The sequence below is a fragment of the Tenrec ecaudatus genome, chromosome 3 (assembly GCF_050624435.1).
Source record: "Tenrec ecaudatus isolate mTenEca1 chromosome 3, mTenEca1.hap1, whole genome shotgun sequence".
In the NCBI taxonomy this organism is placed as follows: domain Eukaryota; kingdom Metazoa; phylum Chordata; class Mammalia; order Afrosoricida; family Tenrecidae; genus Tenrec; species Tenrec ecaudatus.
In genome coordinates this window covers 171,467,279-171,484,894 of record NC_134532.1, presented here as the reverse complement: position 1 = coordinate 171,484,894, position 17,616 = coordinate 171,467,279, and the positions used below count along the sequence as shown (strand labels likewise).

The 17,616-nt window shown below is 49.5% G+C and overlaps 1 protein-coding gene across 1 annotated transcript in view; it reads right to left on the bottom strand.

Moving 5' to 3' along the window:
• Positions 1 to 286: 286 nt before the first annotated feature.
• USP46 (ubiquitin specific peptidase 46) overlaps positions 287 to 17,616 on the bottom strand; it is a 72,373-nt gene continuing 55,043 nt past the window's right edge. The window contains exons 5-9 of the mRNA XM_075544347.1: positions 13,017 to 13,093; positions 4,746 to 4,829; positions 3,409 to 3,606; positions 2,561 to 2,639; positions 287 to 1,772 (exon numbers count right to left, since the gene is read on the bottom strand). Coding sequence (XP_075400462.1) covers positions 1,671 to 1,772; positions 2,561 to 2,639; positions 3,409 to 3,606; positions 4,746 to 4,829; positions 13,017 to 13,093 — 540 coding nt within the window. The 3' untranslated portion in view covers positions 287 to 1,670. The remainder of the gene's footprint in view (positions 1,773 to 2,560; positions 2,640 to 3,408; positions 3,607 to 4,745; positions 4,830 to 13,016; positions 13,094 to 17,616) is intronic.

The window sequence follows — 17,616 nt, the reverse complement described above, 5'->3', positions numbered from 1 at the left end:
TGAGTCACAGATAGTTCAAGATGTCAGAGAGAAGAAATCTAGTTTTCATTGAGATAAAGTGCCATCCTCTTAATTTTTGCAAAATGGACCCCCCTCCCCAACCATTGTTCGCTTTTAGTTCATATTCTGCCAAAAGTTTGCATGTTCGTTCACCGATTTATTAGGTAACAAAATAATACATTCACAGTATAGAATAATGTATGGAAGTTAACGGACATCCCCAAAGAAAGCCAAAATCTACAACTCATATTTGTAGGAAGCCAAAAACCAGGTCAATGGCCGAACGTCCAAATAAACCTTTTTAATAAAAGGTCCTAATACTCGAATGCACTAATAAATACAGGTAATATAACAAAAATGAAAATAAGGAAAAACTAACTATGGTGAGATGAGGTTCTTTCCCCAAAAAATACTCCCTCTTGCAAAGCCTTCTAGGGCTCTGAGCCAAAGAAATGGCCCCCAATTCGTCCATTCCTCCGCCTGCCCACAGACACTTCCTTTGCGTCCCGGCTCCGCCTTCAGACCCGCCACTTCGCACTCCCCCTCTGGGGAGGCCCTGCATTCGCCGGGACTGGTTGGTCAGGGCCTCGGGGAACAGACTGGAAAAGCAAACACGTCCACAGCTGTGCGGTGCAGCTGACCAGCTGGCGGACACGGTGCTTCACTGCTCCCGGTGCAAGAATGATCCCAGTGGCGATCGAGGCCGCCGAGATGGGGCCTAGCCTGACCACGGCGGACTCTTGCAGGACATCAGCAGGATGGGAACGGTGCACACCTTGAAATGCTTAGCAGAGCCAGGTAAAGGAGAATGACTACTCCTGGGACGGTAGGGAAGAAAGGGGCTTGTTTTTGCTTGTAAGGGTGTCACTAAAACCAACCAACCAACAAAACAGTATACAGTTATTTTCCTGAAATTTCATTTTGGTAGAAAGATTAGGAAAGGTAACTTTGTCCACCAAAGGGTCCTCCCCTGGGCTTTGCCTGCCCTGAGCGCCATACCTGCCTTCGTGGCCCCGGGATTCCACCCATGGAGCCCCTACCACCGTGCACTGCCCTCTCTTCAGGCCGGTCCACTCGGAGGATGATCTCGGTCTTGAGGTTGCTCGCCCTCTGAGACGGTTTCGCTCGCGCAAACATAGTGCGATGCTTGCTGCCCTAAAACGTGGCCATCTGCCTGATTTCTTCTGCTCTTTTGTCGGAAGACCCGAAAGAGAAGCTGGAGACGGGTGGCAATGCTTCCTGGGATGAGTTAAGAGGATGCATTGTAAAGAGACCCCGAAAGCTACTTATGAAGTTTAGCAAAGACTCCAAGTAGACGGTGGAATATTCCTAAGACACGCCATCCTAATTCAGCCAGGCACACACAGCAAGGGAAACACTGGGCACCCAATCCTTCGGTGAGCAAATGTTACTGTGTAAATCTCACTACACGCTGACTGCAGTTAACTCTATGTCAGACTATCATAAATCCGAGTAGTGCTGCAGGTAATAAAAAGTTGGGGTGGGGGGGATGGGGGCATGGTGGGGCGAGTCTAACACAGCCAGACCACTGAGACTCGGAGTGATACCACTGGTGGACCACTTGGGAAGGAGAAAAGTCTGCAGAGAAACCAGGGAATAGTGCTTTTTGAACCTTCTCCCCTCTCGAATGAGTTCCACAGTTCTGTCCGTTATTCTCTTGACTGATAGAATAAAATATATCCAGATTCTGAATTTTTTGATATGTCTGACGTCAGGCCATAGAATTCTTCGATAGCTTGAGCATCTATTTTCTGCAAGGAAAAGAGACATCAAACGGCACAGTTGTTTCACAAGCTGACTGGGGGAAGCCGAGGAAGACCAGAGAATCACGCAGCAAAGCAACACGACAACTAGCAACTTGTACATGGGCGACTCCGATGGGCAGAGAGGGGAAGCGTTACATAAAACTGCAGGGGGCTTGGGGAAGAAAGCCACTCTTGTTAACCTGCTAGCAACCCCAGTGAGGATCCTTTGAAGAACCCAGGACTTCTGCTCATCAGGAGGTAGACTGGGGGCAGGGCAGGCTCAGGAATAATTCCAGCTCCTGCTGGCCACCAGGTTTGATTCCTGAAGTGCTACTGTCCCCACAGCCACCCCAGCAGCGGATTAGAATAGCCCGCATCCCTGCATGTGACCTCCCCCAGCGAACACACTTCCAACAACAGCATTAATGTAGGATATACTTCCACAGGAGGTCAGGAGGGCCGTGCTCAAGCCGGGGAGGGCGGGGATTTTTTTAAACATTCATCATTCATGAGATAATTTTAATAGAGTTTTGATGACTCCTGTACCCCGAGAATGCCTTAGGCATGGCTCAAAACTTTCAAATCAATACAGACCATGGTGGCAGAGAGAGAGGCCACCTCTACGGCCAACGAGGTCCCTCTACAAGGGCATCACGTATCCGTGAGCCCATGTCATGTTCTCTCCCCCTTAGGAAGGTCATTGTGCAGGTACAGTAGCAGAAAACAGGCCTCCATCAGAGTCCACAGAGACACAGACTGACTCAGCCCCAGGGGAGCAGGAAGGCCATACCCACCTCTACAATGTCATCGTCAAACAAAAGCCAGAAGCCGTGGCTTTTCACGATGGTGATGTAATGCCCGCGGTTTGGACCGCTGGAAAGGGAAAAAAAAAAAGGTGTCAGCACAGGAAGGTAACAAGTTAACAGATGGCTCTTGTTAAGATGGGATTTCTTAGATCAGTTTTGCAAAACTCTGCTTCACTGGAAGAATGGATCTCAACTCCCTGTTCACGTCCACTTGGCCACACTGTGACGGGGCACCGCTGGCCCAGGCCGGACACACTATAAAACATCTGCCTTCCAAGATATGACAAAATAATGATTTATAAATTATCAAGAGCTCATGAGGGATGGGGGAGCAGGGAGGGAGGGGAAAAAATTAGGACCTGATGCCAAGGGCTTCAGTGAAGAGCAAATGTTTTGAGAATGAGGAGGGCAATGACTGTACAGATGTGCTTTACATAATTGATGTATGTATGGATTGTGATAAGAGTTGTATGAGCCCCAATAAAATGATTTTAAAAAGAGAGAAACATCTGCCTTCAAAGGCCCCCATCCAGCAGGGAAAGCAGACATTCATCGTCAGCAAATAGTAACAAATACTGTAACCAATGACACTGCCCTGGGGGGTGTGCAGGCTAGATCTGCTCCCTCGGGCTTCCGTGGCCTTTGTGACCTTTGAGGGGCAGATCTCGGGGAGGAGGGGTATGTGCGTCAGGGGTGAACCTCTAAACTCTCCGCTGATAGTCCGGCACTGACCTATCTGTCCCACCTGGGGACTTCAGTGCATGTGAGGCTGGGTCCAGTTTGGCCAAGGGGCAGCTCCTCCGTTGACCATGAGCATCCTGTGTCCAAGCCCTTACCTGCCACAGTGAACCACGACGGCCACCAGGTCGTACATGCGGTCCAGGTTCACCGCGTCGCTGGAAGTGTTGAAGAGCCGGAGCTCCAGGGGGAAGACCACCCGGTAGGAGAGCTTGGTGTACCTGTGCAGCTGCTCCATGTACTTGAACCGCTTCAGGTGGAGGGCCAGGATCATGGGCAGCTTCTTCACTCTCATCCTAAGGAAGACAGAGCACATCCTCAGCTGTCCCTCAACCTGGGGCGGGAATGAAAGACGTCACCCTGTCACACGCATGCAGGAGGGGCCAAATGGACCTACGCAAATATCGTGGCCATCGCAGCAACCCTCTAGAACAGGGTAGAACTGTCCCTGTGGGTCTCCAATATGGGAGGGGAGAGCTTCATCTTTCCCCTGCCAAGCAGTCAGTCGTTTCGAACTGCTGACCTTGTGATTAGCATCCCAACACGTAACCCACTCCTCCACCAGGACTCCCTTTACTAAACGGTCCACCTAAAATATAAGCATGCTTGCTCACCTAGAGCAATGGTTCTCAACCTTCCTAATGCCTCGACCCTTTAACACAGTCCTTCATGTTGTGGTGACCCCCACCACCACCGTAAAATTATTTTTGTTGGTACTTCATCACTGCCATTTTGCGACTGTGATGAATCGGGTGACCCCTGTGAAAGGGTCATTCAACCCACAGGTTGAGAACCACTGGCCTAGAACTTACTCAACCCACAGTCTAGGTTCACTGGAGCTGAGAGAGAGACAGAGAAGCACACCGATGGGAGTGCTTGAAGGAAGTAGGTCTTCATGGGACACGGCTGCCACTGTGGCCCGCAGCCCCAAGAGGAACATCTGGAGAAGCCAGCCGCTGTGGCAAATGCACGGAGGGTGGGCAGCTCGCGGGGAGGAAATCTGGGAAGCAGACAAGGCGCCAGACGCGTGCTGGACAGAGAGCTACTAAAGACCAGCGGGAGCAACCAGCAGAAACACACACACACCTGGGTCTCTCTCCTTAGCTCCTTCGACCTTGGATGCGTCCACTGCCCTGTCTGGCTCAGTTTCCTCATGTATAAGCTTCCGAAGTTGGCCTAGGGCTACGCTTCTCAAACGGGGTTCAGCAGAAGAGTGGGGGCATTGACAGACACGGAGCTCTGGGGCCCGAGAAACTGGGACACCGAGACTCCGAAGGTTGGGAGAAGTCCCAAGGTAACGAAGAGGCCCTGTTTGGTTCGATGGAACATCTCCCCAACCTCAGTGAGCACGTTGCTCCACGGAGCCAGGCTTCAAAACCACCCCTCTCCGGAGCCACACACAGTCACCCCCTCGGCGAACAGACCGCCCACCCACCTTTTCTGGGCCTCCTGTTTGCTGCAGCAGGATTCGCAATAGTATTTCTGCTCACTGCACAGTGTCTCTGTGTTGCTGAAGTCTCTGAAGAAGGGGGGGAAAATAATTTTTTTCCTTCGTATTTTAAAGAGTTCAAAATGCACTTGGCCTACCACTGCTTACAACCCCTGCGTAGCACGTGGCTACGTCCCCGCCAGGTGGTGCCAACAGCTCAGGGTGCACTCCGGTGGTTGGAATTCAGTTCTGAAGAGCATAGTCCTTTTGTGATACGCATGGGGATCACCAGGAGCTGGACCCTCTCTCTGGCAACTGGCATCCCTAGAGCCCAAGTCAATTCATAGCGACCCTACTGCACGCGGGAGCACTGGCCCCTGTGAGTTTCCGAGACGGTCCGTAAGGTCGCTGAAGTGAACATGGGAGAGGAGTAGTCGGCAGGTGCTATTAGGCCACTAGAACGCACACCTCCAGGGCTGGGTGACTGTCTCACCATGAGCGCTTCTCAAACTCTGTGCAAAGGGACACCGAACCCACTGTCATTGAGTTGATGCAGACTCTAAGGAAGGACCCTGCAGGACAGAGCAGAACTAGCTCTATGGATTTCTGAAACTGTCACTTTATCTTTATTTTATTGGGGCTCGTACAGCTCTTATCACAATCCATACATCCATCGTGTCAAGCACACCTGTATATTTGTTGCCATCATTTTCTAAACATTTTCTTTCTACTTGAGCTCTGGGTATCAGCTCATTTTTCCCATCCCTCTCCCACCTTGATAATTTATAAATTATTTTATGTCTTACACTAACCGATATCTCCCTTCAGCCACTTTTCTGCTGTCCATTCCCATGGGAGAGGGTTATATGTAGATCATTGTGATCAGTTCCCTTTCTCCCCCCACCTTCCCCTTCCCCTCTCCTGGTATCACTGCTCTCGCTATTGGTCCTGACGGGTTTATCTGTCCTGGATTCCGTTTCCAGCTCTTAACTGTACCTGTGTGCATGCTCTGGTCTAGCTGGATCTGTGAGGTAGAATTGGGGTCATGATTGTTGGGGGCTGGGGGAGAAGCATTAAAGAACTAGAGGAAAGTTGTATGCTTCATTGGTGTTCTCTTCCTTGTGACCCTTATGTAAAGGGATGTCCAATTGTCTACAGATGGGTTTTAGGTCTCCCCCTCATTCACAATGATATGATTTTGTGTTCTGGGTCTTTGATGCTTGATACCTGATCCAATCGACACCTCATGATCACACAGGCTGGTGGGCTTCTTCCATGTCGACTTCGTTGCTTCTCAGCTAGATGGCCTCTTGTTTATCTTAAAGCCTTTAAGATCCCAGATGCTATATCTTTTGATAGCCAGGCACCATCAGCTTTCTTCACCCATTTTGTCTTCAGCGATCATGTCGGGGAGATGAGCATCACAGACATGCCAGATTATTACCACAATGTTCTTGTGTGGAGGGAGTACTTGAGTAGAGGTCTAATGTCTGTCTTCCACCTTAATACTTAACATATAAATATATGTACATAGATCTATTTCCCTATCATTATGTATAAATATATTTACATATATACATGACTGTATTTAGACCTCTATAAATGCCCTTCGCCTCCTAGCTCTTTCCTCTATTTCCTTTAACTTTCCTCTTGTCCCACTATCATGTTTGGCCCTCGTTGGGTTTCAGTAATTCCTCTCGGCTACATTGCCCTTGATCAAGTGCCAGGAGGCATCCTATACCGTCCTTGCCATCAATTTTGGATCACTTGTTGTTCCCTTGTCCCTGGGCTGGTTGACATCCCTCTTCCTTTCCCCCACCTCCCCCTCTCCCATGGCCCCCCAGGAACAGTCTGTCCTGTTTTCTCCTTTAGATTGTTTATCCCGCCTATCTTGTCTAGATAGACATGTAGAGACAATAATAAGCACAAAAACAAGACAGAGCAAAACAAAGCAACAAGAGAAAACAAAACAAAAACCATCAATAAAAAAAGGAAAAGCCTGTAAATAGTTCCAGGTCTATTTGTTGACCTTTAGGAGTGTTTTCTGGTCCAGTCTGATGGGGTACCACGACCTAGCCCCCCAATTTTTTTTGGTATTCATCAGGGACTTCATTGCTTTGCTCCCCTTGCTCTGCTGTAGGCCCTTAGCGAAACTGTAACTCTTTATAGGAGCAAAAAGCCTCTTCTTTCTCCCCAGGAGCAGCTGGTGGTTTTGAACTGCTGACCTTGGGGCTAGTAGCCAGCCCACATAACCATCTAAACTAGGGTTTCTGGCTGATCCACAGAAACTCAGAGAGGAATAAGCTCTCTCCAAGCTTAAAACAGAATAGAGTGGTAGAAAAATATTCACTCACTCACTGCCAATGAGGTGATTCTGACTCATCGTGGCCCGGTAGAATGTAGTGGCAATGCCCCTGTGAGTTTCTGAGATTAACTCTTCAAGCCTCGTCCTTCTCGCGTAGAGTGGCTGGTGGTTTAGAAGTGCTGACCTGAAGGTTGGCAACCCCACGAGTAACCACTATGCCACCAGGGCTCCTTGTGGAAAATCATTACCTACAGTCAAAGTCCACTCCGTAATAGTCGGAGGGTTGTTACTCTGAGGGGGTGGAACCGAAAAACAAAACATCTTTCTCAGGAGGCCTCTGTATTGTCAAAGATCAGAAAAAAATCATAAGTGAAGCTGAAGCCAACTACTGCTGAGCTTAGACTGAACTGAGACAGTGTCTGCCCGCCCCCCTCCAGCCCGTCTTCACCCCCAAAGGTGAGCTGCCTCCCTTGGGAGCACATGCCACCCTGTCTGTTCTGCCTGCATGGACCTTCCTACCAGGAGGGTTGGCTGTACTACTTACTTACCGTTTTCATTCTTGAAATGCCATTCCTTCCTGATCATTGAGAGATTCTGCTTAACATTCCCGTGATACTGCCTCAAAGGCCAGAAAGAACACCCAGAATAGCATGATCCCCGGGCGTCTGGGGAAAAGGCTGTGACATTTGCTTATTCATAGCCCCAGAAGCATCGGATTTTGTTCTGTGAAAGCCAGTTCCTTAAACCAGGTAAGTGACTGAACCATTTAAAGGGAGCGTGTCAAAAGGAAACGGAGAGGGTCTGTTCTGTGTGTTGAATCCCACACGTCTCGTACACTGGCAGCTCTCCAGGTCGGTCCATGGAGGTGCTTGGGCTGGGGGACTCGTGCAAAGGGACCATTGACAACATCGAGCACTCAGAGCAGCTTAGACATAAATCATTCCGTGTGATTCCACTGCCTACAGCCCTCCAACGTGGCCTTATTGCCCTGAGGGATAGAATCAGGAGGAAGGAATCTAAACTCCCTGTTATGGGTCTCCAGACTACTATCTACTCCCCCGTCCCCACCTGCCCACCTCCTGCTCCAGCCCCCTCTATAGGTGTACGTGTACTCATGCATTTAGTGTGTATCAGCAGGTAGGTATTATTATTCTACCAATTTTACAGGCGAAAAATCTTGTTAGATGAGATATGGATATGTTAGTAAGTAGCAGAGCAGGATGTGAACTTTAGAAACCTGGCTTCAGAAACCACATTTTACCCAAGGCTCTGGGCTAGCCCCTAGTACAAAGCATCCACTTTTGTGGTTGTTGCAAATGTATCTTTCATATAAATTTTGCCCTCCAGAATGTCAGATCCCATTTCCTGCAATCGGGTGCTGGTTTCTGCACCATCGAATGTGTCCATGCCTGGCTCCCCTCCTGCTCAGCTCAGGCTAAATGTCGCCTCCTCATTCAAGGCCACCTCTCCCGTCATCCCATTCCAGCTGCACTCCTGTCCCCGTTTCTCTTCCTTTCAAGCCTGAGCTGCTCCCTGAAACCATCCCTGTCCCCCTTTGTGACCTGCCCTCCCTGTGCATGAACAGTGCCGACCGGGCTTGCTCGGTGCTGTGCTCCCAGGCCTGACCGAAAACCAAAGCCCACTCCCTCGAGTCCTCAGAGTGACCCCATAGGGCAGAGTGGCCCGAGGCTGTCCTCTTTCCCAAAGGAGACTGGCACTTCCTTCATCTACTGAGTTCGAACTGCTGGCTGTTAGCTGGAGGCCATGACCTTAACCACTGTGCCACCAGGGTGCCTTCCAGCTGACAAGCTGGTGCCCCATAGCAGTTGCTGGATGGAAGAACAGAGAGCATGCACGCCGTCCAGAGGGGCATGGGAGCCGGAGGTGGGGACTCAGGTATGGATGTTGTTGTCGTTGTTGTTAGGACCATGCAGTCTGTTCCAACTCACGGAGGCCTGGGCACAAGAGAAGGGAGCAGTGCCCGGTCCTGCCCCAGGTGCAGACCCTGTATCAATCCACCTCATCGAGGGCCTTCCCCTGGCCCCCTCGACTTGACCAAACATGATGTCCTCTCTCCAGGGCCTGGTCGATTCCAACGTCTGTGGGCCCTGTAGGGCACAGCGGCCTTGCTCCGAGGGGGTTCTCAGGCGGTCCCTCTTTATGCAAGCAGATAGCCTCATCTTCCTCCCCAGAAGCGACGAGGGGTTCGAACGGCCGGCGTTGCAGTTAGTAGGCGGTCTCGTAGCTCACCATACAACATCATCCTCAGGACTTGGTCCCCCATTACCAATAACCACCATCCCGCTCTTTGCCACCGAAGACGGCGCAGCCCTGTTGGTCAGGGGTGAGGAACGGCCCGTCCACAGGCCCCGGAATCATCGATGCCTGCCAACACCACCCACCTCACCCGAGGGAAGCCGCTCCAGACATTACAGGAGGCTGGGTTCATTAAAGGTCTGACCAGCAGGGCCCACAAATGCCCACAGAGAGACCCAAGTGGCCCTTGACAGGGGAGAGCTTCTCTCACCCTGCTTTGGAATACCTGCTGTCTGACATTTGGAAAATGAGACTAAGTCAGGTGCCAACTACAGCCACAAAGTGGTGACAGACTGATGAAGGCTGCCGCTGCCCTCTCTCCCTGTTCGAAACCAAGGCAGACCAGCTACTGCCCAGTCAATCCCAAGTCATGCCGAGCATGGGCTTTCTGAGAACTGTGCTTCTGGGGCTTTCAATGGCAGCTTTTCAGGACGTAGATCTCCAGAAACCTCCGGGTAAACTTGTACTTTGAAAATCTTAGTCAGCAGTCCCATGTGGCAGGTCCTCCCATCGTGTCTTGTCACCTGACGACTCCCCAATTATTTTGCCTCCAGCAGTTTCTGGCTCAGAGTTCCTTTGTTGTGTGGCCTGCAACTGGAGCTTCATTTTGGTGGTAAAACACCTCTTTACCTACTAAAGGGTCCAGCGGTAATGCTGTGGTTCTCAACCATAGCCCATATCTCTCACCCCTTCTCCAGCACCAATATCTTCATCCTTCTGCTGCTGCCATATCCAGTTGGTGGGGGTGGGGGTGTGCAGCGGGCGAGGCGGGTCCCACAGGCTCCTTTTAGACATGATAATTCATTTCTGTCCCCAATGTTTATTAACACGGGATTCCTTTGTTCCCGCTTTCTTTCTTCACCTCGTGTGACCGCACATTCTTCCTCTCCCTAGCTCTCCCTTTCTTACTTTCAGCTACTCTCTCTTCACTCTGTCTTCCAATCTCCCCTCCCCATGCCCCCTTCACTCTCATTCCATTCTAAACACCCCGGTAGGTCTGTGGGAAACAAAGATTTCTCCCACTCTGTCTCTCCAAATCTATCCCAGAGTTAGCTGCTTGCTACACTTGACAAGTGACTATACACTTGGAGGTCAACAGAAGTAGGTCATGGGTGATTCTCCCTAAGGGTTCTCAGCCATCTAGAGCAAGCAGACACCACTGTGTATCCCACAAGTAGAGCCCACTCCCTTCCGATATGGATAGTAGTAAATTGTTTCCCTGAAGGAGAGCCCAGGGAGGTCAAGCCCAAGGGTGACCAAGGTTAGGCTGCCATATTGAGTCTAGGGTCCACCCATCTTGTCACATGTACACCCTCGCTCATCCCCTTCCTGTCATGCTTGTGCCTATGGTACATCCCCTTCCTATGATGTGTATGCCTATTATACTGCCCCTTCCTGTGTAATCAGGCCCCCCTAAGTAGATATAAGCCTTGGTTAGCAATAAAGTTCAGCCTCCTGCTCTCGCCCTTCGGCTCTCCAGTGAACCACCAAGCAGGGCTGAGGTACGCATGCTACCGGGAAATGTGTCTGACTCCATTACTTCAATCTCTCTTCTCTCTCTCACGCTCTCGATCACTTTAGTCTTTACTTATTATCGCTGTACAATTGCGCCTACCGGACCGGGATGATTTGTTGGAGGCCTTCTCCCCACACACAGGTCGACAACTAATAAAATCGGCTAATTAAGACCCATGCTCTGGGCCCACTTTCCTTTTATTCCCATTCTAAATAAGGTGACCAGACATCCCGATTTTAATAATTTTTCCCGCCTTCCGTGGCATTTTAAAAAGTCCCGATTTTTGGACAGAGTGCACGACAAGCTAGGGTATACGGTTTTTGGCTGCCATGTGGCTATTTCACCAGGAGATGAGTTTTATCAGTGGTGTCCCGCTTTATCAATATTAAAATCTGGTCATATGTCTAACACTTGAGTGGGGGGGTGTTGGCGTTTGGCAAAACGTGAGAAGACACCCAAGTCAAATGGAAGGCCCTGGGGTTTCCTTCCAAGATCTGAATACCTTCAAAACTGCAAGGAGGAAAGAGCCCTTCAGTTTCGCCCCCCAAGACGGCACAGAGTCATAGCGGCAACATGTAACATAAAAATTGGGTGCAAATCTTAATATACCCCCTTTAAAGGGGAAATGATAACATGTTATGGAAAAGCAGACTACCACCACCCCAGAAAAAGGGGGGGGGGTGGAGAAAGTGTTCTTGGACAGAAGGGTATCTACCATGAAGTTGGCTATCACACCCAAGTTAATTTCTACATGTAACACATGTTCAAATAAAATCTTCATTGTTTCACAGAATTCAAAAATTTGAAAGAAAAAAGAATGGTTCCCAATCATTTTCACACCATGACCCATAGAAAGAAGGATATTATTTGCAGAACATAACATCTCAATTATTGCTGGGCTAAGCCAAGGCACCTGCTCTTGAAGCCGGCCAAAGAACTGAGGGCAGTTCCAGGCCGGCCCAATCTCCAGGCCCTGACAGGAGCAACACACACGTGTGGTCCATTTCCCTGCCTCAAAAGCTTGAAAAGGCTTTGTAGCTGCTCATTAGAATCACAAGAGTAGGGGGGGTGGGGGGGGCTTTAAATCTGTTCTAATACCTAAGGGCCTCTGGCCCCCAAGTGATGACATAGGATCTCTACTGGTGGCAGGTGCCCTGGTGCAGAGTGGGCGGCACGTCAGGCTGAGGAGCCACTAGGTCAGCAGTTGGAACCCCCCAGTGGCTCCTCCAGAGAAAGGGGAGCTTTCTGCTTCCGAAAAGAAACCCACGGGGCAGTTCTAATCTCTTCAGGTCACCTTCAGTCACAATCGCCTGGATGGGTGTGAGTTTGGCTGGGTTTGGGGTTCCAGAAGGTCTGTGGGGATCTCAGTCAGCTGGGGCCCTGGCCCACAGGCAGGTTCTGATTCATTTTTGGGGTTCTGCATTCCAGTCAGCTCTCAGGAGGTTGGGTCAATGGCACTGGGAAGCAGATCTACAGGGATGACCTGGAGGTAAGGCTCGGCAGGGAGTGCTGCCCTCCCTTCTCTCAGCACCCATGATCGAGCTGCAGGGCATGCTGAGATGGAAGAAAGGTCATGCCCCAATGGAGTCTCAACCACAGACAAACCCCACCCCACCCTCCCAAAAAAAAAAACTCACTCACTGCCGTGATGCTGACTCATATCAACAGGGTAGAACTGCCCCTGTGAGTTCCTAGAACTCTAACTCTTTAGAGGAGCAGGGGGCCCCATCTTGCTCTCTCTCCACCCAAAGTGCCCAATTGTTCATATAAGGGGCCAGGCTGGCTTGGAAAGAGCGGGGGTGGGCATGTGTAGCCCTGATGGGCAGCACCGCGTGTGTGTGCCTGTGATGAGAGCCCCAGGCCCAAGTCCTGTGCTGCAGATTAAAACTGTACTTTAAAGCTAATGACTAATGAGCCTCCACTTGATCCCCTCTGCCCTCGGTGGGGACCCTTCAGCAGGGCACAGTCACTTGCGTTTCCTCATGACCGGGGAAACAGGTACCAGAGAGTAATAGGATTATGTTGGTTTCGTGGGAAAGGAAGATTATCTCCATCCAAAAGAAATACAGCATGGTTTCCTCCCTGCGTGTGGTCGCCTGATGGGACGCGGCCTCCGCGCCCTGGCACTCCGTGACGGTACCTTAGACAGTGCGTAATAGACGTGTTCTGCTCCACATCCACGGACAGGTCAAGGAAGTCTTCATCCTTGCTGCTCACCTAACGCCAAAACAACAAACAAGGATGGGTCAGAAGAGAGCACATCAGGCTCGGACAGAGGTATCGACAGGTCACCCCCAAACCAACAGCACCAATGTCCCCAGTGGCTGCAAAGGCCCTCAGGTGACCGGCGTTTCCTCAGAAAAATCCCAGAGTCTCCCCTAAACCTCACCCTCCTCCTCTGTCCCGGTTTCCATGCAGAACTTTTCTTAATCAGAACTCAGCCAGATGCCTTCTCCTCTCCATTTACATTCCCCATGCAGGGGTATCAGCTGAGCACCCTACAGTACAGCCCAGGCCTTAACAATGGACGCCGGAAGAGGACAAGAGAGTCAGATAGCCCGCTGCCCAGACCGTCACCCCCTCGTTCCACTGTTTGCACGGGACAGGCCAGAGAGTCCCACCAACCCACACACCGCTACCCTGTAGCCCAGACTCGACCGCTGTGTGCAGAACCGTGTGGCATTTGTGGACACAGGTCCCCCATGCTGTCTCCTGCCCTCTGTTGCAGCCACTTCTCAGAGCTACACAGTTCTCACCACACCAATGCTGGGTGTCAGCTCACCCAGGAAGGCCCCACCTGCCTGTCCGAGGACAAACCCGGCTCTGTACTGCCTTGCTCTTGGCAAGGGAGGGGGGCTAAACGACCCCCCACAACTCTGAAGTGCTCGGCCAGCCCTTGTCAAATGTGAGGAAGCAGTAGATGCGTGAGGAGCAGGGAGGAGACTTCAAAAAACAAAATTGTGGAGGAAAAATTCCTTATATTAGAATTCCAATTGCCATGGCGTTTTGGAAGGCCCCTCGTGCTTAGGTCCAGCGGAGAGTTGTATTTTTCATTTATTGATTTTCTTGTCTCCTCTTGACTAAAATGCAAGTTCTGAAAGGCTGGCTTTGGGAGACAGCTAAGATCCTGCCACACTAACACACGCAAACAAACCAACAATGAATGATGCCAACTAACTGGCCACTGAATCAGCTGCCTGGAGAGGTGCGGAGACCGAGCACCATCAGGCAGAAGGGGGCCTGTGCTTAGAGGAGGAATGAGCTCGTGGGTACACAGCTTTGGCGGGGTTGGTTCATGGGAAAATGTGCTCGTCCTGGTCAGGAGACTGAATCTAGGAGGCTTTGTCCCCCGGGCAGAAGGGAACCTGCAAGGATATTCCCAACTCTGGCTGCAACATCTCTGAGCGACCCGTGAACTGTTCATGTGGTGTATCCTCAACGGAGCCCAGCTGGCCACACAAGATCCGCTCCAAGAACCCAGCTGCTGCCCAAGAAGCAGTCTGCGTCCACCCAGGAGACTTGTCTACTATAACTAATCTGGTACTTGCCAAACGGGGGCAACCACAGACACCGGAGTCTCTGGCATTTATAATGTCCAGAGTGATACCCAAACCTAGAGAAATCTACCAATGCCAGTCCTGAGATGACACTGATGCTGAGAAAATTAGCACACAAGCATTGTCAAGGGCGACTACAGCTATCCTTAGTCAAGGAAACCGTGCTGGCCAGGAAGCACAAACTAAGGATCCCAACAGAGAACTAGAAACACTTTTTTTTTAATCCTACGGAAATTCTAGAATATAAAGGTCCAGGACACTGAATGATTTAAGCAGCACCCTGCCGGAGCCAGGAGAGCCACACAAACGTGGAAAGAGGCCAATAAAACTCATCCAGAAAAGCAAAGGAAAAAGATGGTGTGAAGATGAACACAGACATGTGTTGGCATAATATCACACGTGTAGTTAGTCTCAGAAGGGGAGGAGAGAGAGAATGTTTGCTGTAGGGACAGTTTAGAAGGTGCGAGGGGAGGGATGGAAACAGGGAACACAGGGAGGGAGCGGGAGCGGCGATGTTAGACTGAGGGGACAGCCGTGAAGGGGATGTCACAAAAAGTATCGCTGGCTAGATCGTTGGATGGTCTGCTCTGGAAGCCTTCCCTCAACCCACAACAGAAAGCCGAAAGAGATGAGAAAAGCGATTTGGAGAAATAGCGGGTAACGTGTTCCCCGATGTGGCAGAAGATGTATAGTTAAGATCCTAGATTACCACCAAGCAGGAAAATACAAAGATCAACCAAGTACATCAGTCAAATGGTTGAGAACTAAAGATCAAAATGCCAGCCTTCACTGGTCTAGATAAGAGCTCGCGACACAGGGAACCCAGGACAGACAAACCCCTAAGAACCTAAAATGAGAGTAGCGATACTAGGAGGGTAAGGGAAGTGGGGTGGGGAGTCAGGAATAAGGAGGAACTGATCACAATGATTGACATATAACCCCCTCTCAGGGGAGAGACCACACAAAAGTGGGTGAAGGGAGACAGCAGTTAGCATAAGACATAAAAAAACCCACCAAAATAATAACTTATAAATTATCAAGGGTTCATGAGGGAGGGAGCGAGGGTGGGAGAGGGGAGGGGAAAAAAAGAGGAGCTAATACCAAGGGTTCACCTTGTTGAGAAATAAAGAAAGCAAATGTTTTGAAAATGATGACAACACATGTACTAATGTGCTTGACACAATGGATAAATGTATGGATTGTGATAAGAGCTGTACGAGCCCCCAATAAAATTATTAAAAATACAAAACAAAAACCGCCAACCTCAAAAAGCATCAAGAATGATTCAGTTTACAGCTGACCCTCCCCTCATCAGAAACTTGAAAACTCACTGCCATTGAGTCAATGCTGACTCAGAGTTCCCCCTAGAGGACAGAGCAGAACTGCACCCAGGTTTTTATGGAGCCTGCAGCTCTTTATGGGAGTAGAAAGCCTCGTCTTTCTCCCAAGAAGAGGCTGGTGGCTTCGAACCACTGACCTTACAGTTAGCAGCCTAACTTCTAACCACTAGAAGTGGCAAAATGTTGGAACTTAATCCTTAATGTGCTGAAAAGAAAGGGAAAAATAAACTATCAACCCCAGAGTTCTTATAGCCCATACAAACACCCTTAAGGATAAAGATATAATAAATAAATAGCAGAGAGTACACCACAAAAAAGGCTGGAGAAAGCTCTTTAGGTCAAAGACCCCCATGAGTGAATGAAAAGAGCAAAAGGTAGTTCTTCATATCTGTGTAACTACAAAAGACAACTTCCTTTGACGTTTCTTAGTCCTCTGTAACACGGTTGCCTACTTAAGGAAAAAAAACGGGCCATTGACCAAGGAGACTGATGACATCAGGAGATGCACTACAACAAATGGTGCCTGGAAGACAAGATGGACCGTGTTGCACGCTTGATAAACGTGATTGGAACAGTGCACTATTGTGAGAGGACTGTGAAAGGTGTAGAATGTATATAGTAACCTTTAGAGCAACTGCTTTTAAAAAGATACAAAGGAAAGCCCAGAGGGGAAAAAATCCAAAATGTTTTAAAAAAAAGGAAAATAGATACAGAATCTGGGGTCCTATAGACTGGAAGATAAACAAGGTGCCATCTAACTGAGAAACAACAAAGCCCATATGGGAGAAGCACACCAGCCTGTGAGATTACAAGGCATCGAAGGGATCAGGTATCAGGCATCAAAGACCAAAAAAAATTCATAGCATTGTGAATGAGGGAGAGTGTGGAGTGGATACCCCGAGCCCATCTGTGGGAAATTGGACATCCCCTTGCAGAAGGGCTGCGGGGAGGAGACGAGCCAGTCAGGGTGCAGTGTAGCAACGATGAAAGGTACAACTTTCCTCTAGTTCTTGAATGCTTCCTCCCCCAACTATCATGATCCCAATTCTACCTTACAAATCTGGCTAGACCAGAGGATGTACACTGGTACAGATAGGAACTGGAAGCACAGGGAATCCAGGACAGATGATCCCCTTAGAACCAGTGATGGGAGTAGAAATACCGGGAGGGCGGAGGGAAGATTTAAGGAAAAAAGGAAACCAGAGAGAAGAAAAGGAAAGCAAAGAATAAAATCATCGCCCCAAACTCAAATAGATAAATAATTCTTGCATTGGGCATTATTAAACTAGACGTTCCAAATACAAGGCAGAGCTTTAAACATGTATTTAACAATAAAGAGGGTACAACAGTTAGCTATCTGTTGTCTGTGAGTGCTATACTTCACATACATAGACACAGAGAAGCTGAAAGTAAGTGGGTGGGAAAAGATACAAGCAATGAATTAAGCATTGAAATGTCAACCACGAGGTCAGTGGTTCACACTCACCAGCCACACCATGGAAGAAATCTGAGGCTATCAACCCCCATAAAGATTTGCTGTCTCGGAAACCCGATTAAGGGTCCTGTAAATTGGAATCATCTTGACAGCAGTGGGTTTGGTTTGGTGTTTTATGTAGAGGGCTATGCTAATGTTAGATAAAGTCGATTTTAAGACACACGCTTGTTATGAGAAATAAATGAGGCCATTTGCTAAGGCTAAAAGGGTCAAATTATCAGGGAAATGTAACAACCAGAAACACAAAGGCTCCTTATAACAAGGCCTTGAAATAAGGCGTCCCAGGTGCCACAAAGGGATATGCGCTGAGCTTCCAGCAGAGAGGTTGACAGGTTGGCAGGCGCCCTG